This window comes from Mauremys reevesii, linkage group 3, assembly GCF_016161935.1.
Source record: "Mauremys reevesii isolate NIE-2019 linkage group 3, ASM1616193v1, whole genome shotgun sequence".
NCBI lineage: Eukaryota > Metazoa > Chordata > Testudines > Geoemydidae > Mauremys > Mauremys reevesii.
The window spans coordinates 145,285,015-145,298,319 of NC_052625.1; the positions used below are offsets into that span (position 1 = coordinate 145,285,015).

A 13,305-nucleotide genomic window follows, 5' to 3' on the forward strand; every position below is an offset into this window, starting at 1 on the left:
GCTGTGGCCACGCTATTTTTAGCACGCTAGCTCAAGCACAGCTAGCATGTGTGTCTACATGCACTGGGAAGCACAATCCCAGCTGCAGTGTAGACATACCAAAGATATTTATGGGTGCAATTTCTGGATAATATGGGATAAAGTAAGACAAATATAATCAGACTATCCACAATAGAAGGTTAGCTACACTAAACTAGTGGACATAAGAACGATCATAAAGGGTCAGACCAACGATCCATCTAGCTCAGTATCCTGTCTTCTGGCAGTGGCCAGTTGGAGTTGCTTCAGAGGGAATGAACAGAACAAGGCAATTATCTAGTGATCCATCCCCTCATCCCCTATTGTCCGGTTCCAGCTTCTGGCAATCAGAGGTTTAGGGACACCCAGACATTGGCATTGGGTTGTGTCCCTGATCATCTTGACTAATAGCCATTGATGAACCTATCCTCCATGAACTTATCTAATTATTTTTTGAACCCAGTTATAATTTTGGCCTTCCCAACATCCCCGGGCAATGAGTTCCACAGGGTTGACTGTGCACTGTGTGAAGTATTTTCTTGTATTAGTTTTAAACGTGGTGCCTATTAATTTCATTTGGTGACTCCCTGGTTCTTGTTATATAAAGGGGTAAATAACACTTCCTTATTCAATCTCTTGACACCATTCATGATTTTTAGATTTCTATCATATCCCCCTGCCCTCAGTTGTCTCTTTTCTAAGTTAAACAGTCCTAGTTCTTTTAATCTCTCCTCGGATGGAAGATATTCTATACCTCTAATCATTTTTGTTGCTCTCCTTTGTGCCTTTTCCAATTCTAATATATCTTTTTTGAGATGGGGGTGACCAGAATTGAACATAGTATTTAAGGGGTGGATGTACCATGAATTTATAGTGTCATTATGATAGTGGCAATGAAATTTTTTACTCTAAAATTCTCCCGGCATTCTGTAATAATACTGCCAAAGCTCTGAGCCTTTGGATATTTAAACTTTTTAATGTTTGTTCCTTTTGTTTATTATGTTATTTTATTGGTGTACAGTATCAAATCTTATTTCCTCTCAAAACATTTGTTAAGAATGGAAAAAGCAATCATGCAACAAATATAGGTAATAACCATCCATCACCCTGTTCAAAAAGGTGTTTGCTTCATGTTTAACAAGTAAGTGCCAGATGAAACATTTATATACCCCAAAAGGTATTGCTGCTTATGCGTTGCTGCTCATCTAATTGCAGGTCATGCCCAGTGCAAAAAACCCAAAACAGCAAAATTGAATCATTAGACCATAATTAGGAAGCAAAATGGCCGTTTGCTGCCCAAGTGTTATTTGACTCCTTTGACTTTTAATTTAAACTCACTGGATTTGTGATGAATCATAAGTTAGAATTCTTTATCACAGAACCTGAGACTAGAAAAGATGTATTACTTCAGCTTGTCCCATTATCTGCATTGCAATGACCAGTTTAGATTTTTAAAAGATTCAAGCAATAGCTCTTTCACTACTTATCCAGGGTAAACACTTCATCAACAGAGCTCACCGTTAGAGAACATTTCCACATAGTCAGTCACAATATCCAGCGGTCTGATTTCACTCTTTTACACATACTTCTAATGCACTGGACTGTCATAAACAAAAAGAGGGAGAGAGGATGCTTACATATAATATAAAGCATACAGTATATTATACAGGAAAATCCCTGCATTTTCAGGATGACAGAGATGGAAAAAACCATTTAGTTCATCCTAATATTTGTGAGACTTTATAGTTGTCAGCACCCACCTCTAATCTCTCTGACAAATCCCTTCAAATATTTTTAGGTAAGCAAAACCCTTTCATCCAGACACACTAGAATTTTGGTTTTGTATAAACTTTTCCTTTTACCAACTGTTTGTAGTTTCTTATACATGTAACATTATTTACACAAATGTCTGGTTATTTTATATAGAGCAGTGCATGTATCAATTAGCAATTATAATTTCTAGAAGTTCTCTAAAGCATACATCTCCACCTTCTATTAATCCCTTCAATCTATTTGCATACACCAACACAGATAGGCAAGTGGCTGTATAGCTCCATTAAAAGAAATAAATAGTTCAAATATCTCTTTCATACTTCATCGCAGCCAATGCAATTATCCTCTTTACCTTAATCAAGTACTTCCCCTGGAAATCCTGAAGAAAATTAATCAAAATCTCATGTTCTTATCCAATTTATAATTATGCCACACATTATTTTATCACATGTAAAGGAAATTATGGGGAAAACACACCATGACTCAATTAGACACAAATACACTCATTTACAATACATTTTGTTCAATAACTGAACAGTGCAAATTCCTTGTCATGTGCACTTATTATGCTAATGGAAGAGCCATAAGAGATAGCTACAAAAGCAGCTGTATGCTTCTGCAAAAAGACTGACTCAATATAGCCCTAAATTATATGCAAATAGCTTATTAAATGAATACAAATGAAAATCACTAAGGAAATGGTACAGGTGTGTGATCTCTGTACCTATGTGGATGGGCTGCAGTCATTAAGTAATGGAATCTGCGTAACACTGAACTACAGATTCTCACCAGCACACACTGCTGAGAAAGAGGATGAAACTTGCTGATTCTATCTATTCAAGAATAGAATGTTAATTCTAGAGAGACTTACTGAACAATTTGAAGAGTAAGTGGAGTTCTCTGGAATGGTTCATAAACCGGCAGCAGCCATTTTGCAGATATTGTGCCCTCTGACCTCAAACAAAGAAGCAATGCTGGTAAATCAAAGGGGTTATAGAGAAGTCTCTTTAAAATGGATGAAGTGATCAAGTGGTAATAAACTTTCTGATTACAGAGAACTAGATAGACAACAGTTAATTGTCTAGGTAACAGTCTGGGTAAGACTGAGGTGCGATGTAAGGAGAGAGAGCTGGAATGGGAGCCTCATTTGTCTTGCAAAAATTTGTAAAAATGTACTTGATTAGAAACCTCATATTAATTCCTACAGGCAATGGACACTAGCAGCAGTTGGTGAGTCAGGCTTAATTTATAATATTTCTGCCACTCTACATATTGAATTCTGAATTTTATTACATTTATTCAGCACTGTGGAGAACATCAAAAAGCTGCTCTCTGTAAAAATGAAAATATATCTTAACTAGTTCTGCTGAGGTTTGATGATGTCATGGAATATTAGTTTATTATTGTACAGAATGAGAGCGCTCTGTGCCTTCTTGTACATTAAGATAAATAAAAAGCAACTCTCTCTGACAAATAATGGTATGTTAAATTCTTGCTGTACATTGTTGTAGCTCTTGGTAAACATCCTTGGAGATCAGAATTGCAGCCCAGGAAAAGCCATGTCACCTGTGTATCAGGTAGGGTGACCTTTTCAAAAGGCAAAAATGGGACATATGCAGGAGCCCCGCCCGAGCCCCGCTCCTGCCCCTCCTTTTTCCTCAAGGTTTCTCCCCCTAGCCAGGCTGGAAGCTGGAGCCAAGCCATGGTAAAAGCTGCTCAGAGAGCTCAGGAGGCTGTGGGAAACCCCAGATACTCCACCTGCCTTGCGCAGGGGGATGAGGTGCCCGAAAGCAGCCTCTTGCCTGGTCCCTGCCCCCCACGGCGCACCGCCCAGGGCAGGTGGAGGGTCTGGGGCTCCCCACAATGTCCTGGGCTTCCGGGGGCAGCTCTTACTACTGCCTGGCTCCAGCTTCTGGCCTGGCCGGAGGGCGAGGCTTCATGCGGGGAGAGAAGCAGTGGGCAGAACCTTATGGCAAGGAGCTATGGCCCACTTCAGCCCACTGCCCCACATTGGGAAGAGGCTCAGGCAGGTGCAGAACAGTGCTGCAGGGAACCCAGGATAAATGTTGTCCCAGACTCATTCGGATGAGGACCAGGACTGGAACTCTGCATTTCAGGACTGTCCAGGTGGTCACCTTAGAGTCAGGTAGTATACATACTCACATTCTTTTATCTGCTTCTTGTTTCAGTGTCACAACAGTATCAACATTACATTAACTGTTTCATTATGGTCCTGCTTCCTCCTCCAAAATTGTAAGAATTTTGGTCCAGATCCTCAAAGGTATTTAGGCAGACAAAGATCTGGGCTTTTGTCATTGAATTGATATGCTACAGGCCTAAAAAATGGGGAGAGGAAGCCCTGAATCTGAAGTTATGGGAAGGAGACAGTCAGCCTGATATGATGGATTCTAATGAAGTCTTAAGTATTTTGGGGTCTAGACACCAAACTTCCACTTGGGAAGCTGACAAGGATGGTTCCCTAAGAGCACTAAGATCCAAACACTGTGCAGTGGCAGAAGATGGCTCACTCAATTTTGAGAAGAGAGTACATGTGTAGGGAAAAATAGTCAGAAATAACTATGGTTTATTTATGTAAGGACAAATGACAGTATAAAGAGGATGTTAATCTTGTCTTTCTGGCAGAGTCAAGTGAAAAGACTTTTCAATGACAGACTGATTCCTGACTGTGAGTTAGGAGATTGACAAGAGAAGGTTACTCACCTTGTGTAAAAAGCAACAGAGTCCTGTGGCACACCAGACTAAGAGACATATTGGAGCATAAGCTTTCATGGGTGAATACCCACTTCGTCAGATTGCACCTTGTGTAGTAACTGAGGTTCTTCGAGATGGTTGCCCCTGTGGGTGCTCCACTTTAGGTGTCTTGGCGCCCTGCACTTCTAGTTGGAGACTTGTGGTAGCAGTGCCCTGGTTGGCTGCTTCAAGCGGCTACTCCATGTGCGCAGCCAACCACCACCCATTTCCTTCTCTACCCCAGAGGATCAAGCCGAAACTCCAAAGCAGAGTGAGGACTGGCGAGGAGGTGCCCTGGATTTGGGGTCACAGGCGGGTTGGAGGAATCTCTCCATCATTAAGTTTTAATTGGAGGTCCCTGGCCCTTCTTCTCTGTGTTGTGAGTTTCTTGCAGTAGGGACACTTTGGGGTAACATCCGTCTCCCCCAGGCAACGGATGCACTGCAAGTGGCCGTCTGTCACTGGTATTGAGAGTCTGTAGGTCAGACAGCGCTTGAAACCTGGAGAGCCAGGCATGTCCGAGAGGCTAGCTGAATAAAGAATGGGAATAGTCCCAGTCTAATGCCTCTTCAGTGACTGCCCGCCTGAGGCAGGGAGAAAAAAGGAGGAAGGTTTTTTTTTTTAAATGTGAAAACAAAGGAAAATGAATGGAGACACAAAAAATGAGGAAAATTAACTGAGAAAAGGGCAGAGATTAAAGGAATATGAGAGTTGTGATGGGGCAAGGCCAGATGGCTACATTAAAGTAGTGAGGAACAGGTATGTTAGCCCCAGGCTAAACAAATCCCTGGTACCATGGTAACCAAATGGCAGTAGCTCCAGGTTAATCAAGACACTTGGGGCGAATTAAGAGCCTTCTAGAAGGCAGTGGAGATAGCTAGATTGATTGGGACACCTGAAGCCAATCAAGGGCTGGCTGGAACTAGTTAAAAGCCTCCCAGTTAGTCAGTGAGGCGTGGGTGTCAGGAGCTATAGGAGGGAGCTGTGCTGTTGGAGGAATGAAGCAGTACGAATCCATATCAGGTGTAAGGAAGGAGGCCCTGAGGTAACGGTGAAGGAGATATTGAGTGGGGGCTGCTGTGGGGAAATGGCCCAGGGAATTGTAAATGTCCTATTTCCAAAAAGTCAGCTACCATAGTTGCTAATTTGGTGTTTGAAGGTAATTGATTAAAGTCAGTGGCTTTATCCAGATACCATGTGAATTCCAACAAACCACAAACAACATACCTCAGTAGTGACCTGAAACACCTATGTCCTATACCAAACTATACTGTAGTTTTGCTAAGAAAATAAAAACAGAGTGCAGGGAAAGGGGAGTTACAGACATAGGCTTGCAACCTAAATTAGGATTTGAATTTAGGCCCCCACCCCACAAACACTACTTCATACACTTACTGTGGCATCAAATACCCCTGTAGACAAGTACCTTCTCTTTTTGTCAGGTCCAACTGCTACCCCAATTTCCTTCTTGCAGGTAGAGTAGTTTGTCTCTCTAGTCAAACTGAGAAACTACTCCTCTTCCAGGAGTTCAGCTAAACAACAGAACCTTGGCACTCTTTATAGCCCACTCCAAAGAAACCCATCTTCTGAAGACCTACAAGGTTTTTATACACCAGAAAGAAGCACAAAAGGTTACAACTCTCAGGGCCACTTTAAGTATTCCCTGAAGGAACCAGAACATTCAGAGAACTGAAGCACAGTTTCTTATATTGGTTTCAGTACATAAACAAGTCAATTATTTGTTCATATACACCTCTACCCCAATATAATGCAACCCAATATAACACAAATTTGGATATAACATGGTAAAGCAGTGCTCTGGAGGTGGGAGGGGGGGGCTCACGCTTCGGCAGATCAAAGCAAGTTCAATATAACGCGGTTTCGCCTAAGATTTTTTGGCTCCCGAGGACAGCGTTATATTGGGGTAGAGGTGTATTAAATGAATTTCTCTCCTTCCCAAACCATGTGTTACTAACTGCCATCCTGAATACTGGGGTAGTAAAATATTCACAACTTGGAGAGAATTATTAATTGTGTTTTCAACTGCAGCCCTTTTAAGAGATTTGCCATTAAACTGACATTTCGTAATATGCTCACAATTTCAAAGCAAAGCAGTGTCATGGCTCAAATAAAAGATTACATATTAAATATTTACATATTCCCAGGCCGTAATAATGTAAAGTTGGCTGTTGGGTTTTTTAAGTTTTAAGTTAATGTAGCAAGAAAAGCAATACACACGAGGATGTAAAAAAAACAAACACACACACACGGAAGAAGAATCCATCTGCTTTGAATCTAACTGTGTGTCTATACTTTGGAGATTACATCGGCATAACAGTGTAAGCAGAGCCCCATAGTGCAGACGCAAGTTACCATACAGAAGACATTTTTCTCAGTGTAGGAACTCCCAAAAAGTTAGCTACATTGACTTAAGCCTTCTTCTGTCAACATAGCTGTGTCTACACTGGGGTTTTTGTCGGCATACCTACATCAGGTGGGAGTGTGGCTTTTTCACACCCCCTGACCAATGTAGCTATGCCGATGAAACTTTTCCATGTAGCCCAGGCCTAAATCAAAACTGGAAATCTTTCTAAAAGGTATACTCTAGTTCAAAGGCCAGCTATCAAGCTAGATGGGGGAACTGTTAAGCCAGCTGAGGGACCATTAATTACTATAATTAGAAAATGTCTGAAGCATTCTGCTAGTAGAGTCGGGCAGAACTGTAAAAGTTTTCAGTGACAGGCTGTCACGATGGTCCAAAAACCTGTCTTCTGCTAGGAAACGCAGTGTAATAATATTGTCATTTCCACTTATAGCCTTTTTATGTAAAGAAAGAGCACTAGCAAACTGACTGTTTCTTTTCATTTGTCTCAGAGGGTTCAATTTGGGATAGCCAGTTACTGGCACGTATCAGTTTCAGCTTTTGACAAAAGTGGTTACTGTCACCCTAACGCTCCTTTTATGTGTGCTGAATCAAGGATGCTTCCATTGCAAGCCTGGTGTTAACAAGGATTTTGAAGCAGGACAGATATACCCATTCAGATTTGTAAAGTAGCATGTCAAGAATATTAAAAGCCACAAGAGAAGCTTGTGTATGGGCAACATTACTTGCAATAGCTGGGGCTTCATATAATCCTAAAACCAGGCAAAAGTAAATAGTTTTGCTGATTATCTCTGCTGTCTCTTCAAAATATCACTCTGTAGTAAATTATGGTCATATGACCCAATACTTAACCTTGAATAACTGGAGAACAGAGGCACAGACCCAAACAATCTAACGTATTGCAATCTATGTCATAATCTAAGGTACTTATATATTCCCCCATCACTGTAGTATCTGAGCATCTTACAATCAAATGTATTTATCCTCACACCAGTGGTGAAGCAAGGAAGTGCTATTATACTCATTTTAGAAATGAGGAACTGTGGCTAAATGCCTTGCCTAAGGTCACACAGGAAGTCTGTGGTGCAGCATGAACTTGGACCCAGGTCTCCAAGTCCTAGGCTAGTGCCCTGCCCACCGGATCATCCTTCCCATCTGTCTTCCACTTTATCATATATGACAGTGATACGCCACTCACCGTGTGCATTCTAACAAGTATCCAATATTTACCTTTTTATTACTTAGTGCATCTTTACTCACAGTTTGCCATACATATGAGCACCTTATTTATCAATATTATGTACAAGGACAAGAACATGTTTTGATCACTTAAAAGTAAAACACAGTTTCATGATACCAATAAGAACATAGTGTAGGTGATCATTTACCTGAGTTAACAGTGCAATATATAAATTCAGACAGTATTGCTAAGACATTTTACAGTAAAGAAAAGTGTTTCAAGTAAAAATCTATATAATCAGCACTTAGGATGGTAATAAATCAGAGCTATGAGGAAAGAGTTCTAGGCTAACAAAACTAAATATCTAATATGCACTGTTCACATTTACTTGCCTCTGCAATAAATTAATATCCTAGCTAAACTGTAAGTATTAGCAAAAATACAAAAGCAAGAAAACAGTATAAAATTCCTTTACCCCAAATGCATATACTATTCAAGAAATATTTTGATACCAAGAGTCAAATTTTAATGCATACAAAATATTTTTTTTAAAGAATTTAAACTTATTTATGAATGTAAATAAAGAAGATTGATGAATTAAACAGTCATATCCTCATATTGTTTTATGCAGTAAAACTATGGACCTCTTCTTTGGAATATCCAAGATCCTGCAGAAACCTGAAAGTCAGTAATCAAATTTGTTACTTCGCATGTAAGGAAATATGAATTGCAGAACAGTAAAGCTAAACAGTTTGCATTTCAGCAACAGTGTCTCTCTTTTTCCAGAAGATGACCTACTGAAATCAGTCTGGCTATGCAAATACATTAAGAACAAACTCCATGTCCATACAAAGAACAGGAGTGCTTGTGGCACCTTAGAGACTAACAAATTTATTTGAGAATGTGTAATATTTTGAAGTATCTCAGATTTAGTTCCCACTGAAATCTTAAAAAAAAAAATTAGAGATAAAATATATTGGTCAGATTAAATATTTTTAGATCTATGAAACTGCTCTGACTTCAACAGATATATCCAGTGTTGATATTTGGCCCACTGTTTTGAGGATGGATGTGCTTGTTTTCTTTGCATCTTTTCTTTTTTTATATTCCATAGATTTTTAGTACAGCTATAAAATGAATATAAATGCACCAAAAACTTTAATGTTTCTACAGGATTTTAACAGAACAACTTCTTCAAATTCAATTCTGACTTAGCTGACGCTATCAGAAATTGGCATCACTTAGACAGCTCTTTTCAGTAATCCCAGTACATCAGAGACATAATCCCATTTGGAAAAAGTGATGAGTTTCAGAATTATTAAACAACACTTAGATCTATCAAAACGTGTGATGTAGTTACAAAAAATAACTGGAAAGTGATATTTTGTTAAGAGTAAAAGCTTAAACAACTTGGTGAAACTTGGGCTGTAGTTAATATTTGCATGAATGGATGTTTCTATAAGTTTTAAGATAATATGGTCATAAAATTTTAGTAACCTATATTACATAAAAAGAATGGCACATAGTATGCAACATTAGTTTAAAAAACAAGATTTTCCCTATGATTGTATTCTATCCTTTTGTAATTATCTATTGCTTAATAAACACAAACATTTATAAAAATGGTTTTACTCGCCTATAAGGAAAATTCAAAGCACTGTTTTAGAAATTCTAAAAGGGGGTAAAATTATATATTTCACCTCAGGCACAGGAATAATTATTTTTACACTCACTGTATTCCTTGCTCTGTGAAAGGTGCTGGACCGCAGACACAAATAAGTACTTTGGAGTCTTTTTTGCTTCTTTTCACAAACTCAGAAAGGAGAGATGAAGAAATTTTTCCCTGTTTGCCAGTCCCTTCTTTTTTTGGCTCTGAGAGAATAAATTGAACCTCAAACCTGCAAAAGAGGAGGAAATGTAAATATATTGCTTCCATACAGACATCTCTAGCACTATCAATGTAGCTCAGGGTAGATAAAATCATAGATATGTTTGCTGCCAAATTTTAAAGAAAGTCAAACCACTGAACTGGTGGAATTTACTGGCTTATTACCTGGAACCAGAGTTTGTTGAAGTGCTAAACCATCTTTTGACAGCAGTAATCTCCTGCGGGTATAGAAAGAATATTTTCTTCATTTCACTTTATTCAACTAGTTCAGTTGAATGACTAGTTCATTCAAAGTTGAGAAATCAACTGGGAGCTGAAAAAGATGTTTTCCACGTCCTCTTACACATAATGCTTATTTATAGCTGATCTTTACTAGTTCTAAATCTTGAACCACACAGTGGCCAGAAACAATTGGTTCCATACTTCTTTTCTTTAATAAAATTGGTTAGTTTTGCATGCAAAACATGTTTTGAAACATTTTTGATAAACTTTTTCCTTGTGTATCCAGCATATTTTAATTAATAAATATAATTTTACAATGCTGTTCTTGTGCATTTTTAATTGACTTTGAATTTCTATCCAAATAGCGCTTGACACAAACCTCAAGTAAAAAATGAATCACCTAGTAAGCAGTGCATCATTCACCATTTTCTAACATAAACATTAAGAATATGAATAAATGTCAGTTAAACTATGGAAGGGACCTCGAAAGGTCTTCTAGTCCAGTCCCCTGCACACATAGCAGGACCAAGTATTAGCTAGACCATCCCTGACAGGTGTTTGTCTAACCTGCTCTTAAAAATCTTAAGAGCACAGAGATTCCACAACCCCCCCTTGGCAATTTATTCCAGTGTTTAACTACCCTGACAGTTAGGAAGCTTTTCCTAATGTCCAACCTAAACTGCCCTTATTTTTTTCAATCTTCCCTTATAGGTCATTTCCCATTTTGTATGGGTGCAACTGATTACTCCACTTTGGAAGGAACACTTTGCATTTGTCCTTATTGAATTTCATCCTATTTACTTCAGACCATCTCTCCAGTTTGTCCAGATCATTTTGAATTTTAATCCTATCCTCCAAAGCACTTGCAACCCCTCCGAGCTTGGTATCGTCTGCAAACTTTATAAGTGCACTCGCTATGCCATTATCTAAATCATTGATGAAGACATTGAACAGAATTGGACCCAGAACTGAGCCCTGCAGGACCCCACTCGATATGCCCTTTCAGCTTGACTGTGAATCAATAATACCTACTTTTTGGGGACAGTTTACCAACCAGTTATACACCCACCTTATAGTAGCTCCATCTAGGCTGTATTTCCCTAGTTTGTTTATGAGAAGGTTATGTGATACAGTATCAAAAGCTTTACTAAAGTCAAGATATACCACATCAACCGCTTCCCTGCTATCGACAAGGCTTGTTACCCTGTCAAAGAAAACTATTAGGTTGGTTTGACATGATTTGTTCTTGACAAATCCATGCTGAATGTGACTTATCTTATTATCTTCTAGGTGTCTGCAAACTGATTGCTTAATTATTTTCTCCATTATCTTTCCAGGTACAGAAGTTAAGCTGACTGGTCTGTAATTCCCCGGGTTGTTCTTATTTCCCTTTTCATAGATGGGCACTATATCTGCCCTTTTCCAGTCCTCTGGAATCTCACCTATCTTACGTGACTTTTCAAAGATAACCGCTAATGGCGCAGATATCTCCTCAGTCAGCTCCTTGAGAATTCCAGGCTGTATTTCATCATGACCTGGAGACCTGAAAGCATCTAACTTGTCTAAGTAATTTTTAACTTGTTCTTTCCCTATTTTAGCCTCTGATCCTACCTCATTTTCACTGGCATTCATTAAGTTAGATGTCCAATTACTACTAAACTTTTTGATGAAAACAAAACAAAAAAAAATGTATATAGATATAATGTATCCTCCTGGTTTCTTACTTGCTCATTTAAATCATGGTTAAAATTGGTGATATAAATCACTGATTTATAATAAATCCACTCTGATGCATCTTAGACCTAATGACTTCCATGACACACTTACCTCTTCCACCCCTAAAGGCTGACTGCCAAGACAGTCACTACCTGACAACACAGGATGGGAAAGAAATCTGGGCTAAAACTCCGGCTCCACTTCACAGTAAGACAGTGAGTTATCAGACAGGTAGTAGCACCTACTAAGCCAGATGTTTGCCCCAAACCATGAGTCTCCATGCCAGAAGAAAGGGAAAGGGGCCTTTTAAATAGGAGGCTTAAAACTGGAGTTTTCTTCCAGAACTTGAGGGACAGTCTCAAAGGTGGCAGACTGTCTCTGAATACTGGATCCTCCCCATGGCTAGGGTGTAAGCTGGGAAACTATTCAAAGGCAATAGGCAACCTGTATTAGAAAAGGGATTTTATCTAATACAGAAGTGTAAAGCCTGAAGATTCATCTGTTTATTTACTGTATTACTTGTATGTTTGCTCTCCCTTATCTTTTCATCTTTGAATCTTTTTCTATTAAATAAACCTTTTGTTTATTTTTACCCCAAGCAGGGTTTGTTATGTAAGTTCTGTGGAGCATGGGGGCCCAAGTGAACTGATAACTGGCTATGGGGGGCTAGTTTCACACCTTTGATGGTGATAACCAGAGGGGGAAAGTCCAAGTATCTGGTAGTTAAGAACTCAGGAAGGATGGATTTGAGGAGGCTCAGGACTAGAAAGGCTGATGGTGTCATCCTACAGGGAGTAACTAGTCTGACAGAAGCCAGGGTGAGGCCTGTGCTTGCGGGCAGGTTACTGGTGTCAGGGATGTGAGCCACAAGACACTCCCAGGTTACAAGGCAGGCAGTGACAGAACCCCTCACCTGTCTGGGTGATGTTGTGTATTTGGTTGTCATAGTTTTTGTTCCTATGGCAACTGAGTTAGATTATATGGGGATAGCCCAGCCAGCTTCAGGTCAGCTGACCTGGTCAGCTGGTCAGGTGAGCGTGTCTGTAAATAAATGGTAGCTTTGTTAGCTGTCTGCTCTCTGGCCTCAAGTGATTTCTTCCTAAACCGACTGCCCCCAAGGATATAACAGGTGACCCCCCCAAATCTCACAGTTACAAGTAGAAATAATAAGTAAAATCTTAACTTTGGATTTCCAAGACATCATTTGTGGGTTTTCTCCCCTCGAAAACTCCCATTCTCAAGGGTTTTCCCTCCCCACCAAAATGAAGTGCCTTAACTCCAGGTTAAACTTTTGCCTGAGAATTTCATTGGGTTTGTTTCAACTTTCTAACATTTCATAATTGACAGGATTACTGTGCAAGTTGCAACCTTCAT

At 39.4% G+C, this 13,305-nt stretch overlaps 1 protein-coding gene across 5 annotated transcripts in view; it reads right to left on the reverse strand.

The window, feature by feature from the left end:
* The window catches only part of LOC120402048 (melanocortin-2 receptor accessory protein 2-like), a 173,643-nt gene that overhangs the window by 75,406 nt on the left and 84,932 nt on the right, over window positions 1-13,305 (reverse strand). For 3 of the 5 annotated variants that reach the window (XM_039532388.1, XM_039532386.1, XM_039532389.1), the window contains 2 exons: window positions 9,839-10,003; window positions 8,137-8,783 (listed from right to left, as the gene is read on the reverse strand). In XM_039532388.1, coding sequence (XP_039388322.1) covers window positions 8,729-8,783; window positions 9,839-10,003 — 220 coding nt within the window. In that variant the 3' untranslated portion in view covers window positions 8,137-8,728. Of the gene's footprint in view, window positions 1-8,136; window positions 8,784-9,838; window positions 10,004-10,158; window positions 10,212-13,305 lie in introns of those variants that run through there. The other 2 variants (XR_005596927.1, XM_039532402.1) reach the window with 2 other exon arrangements.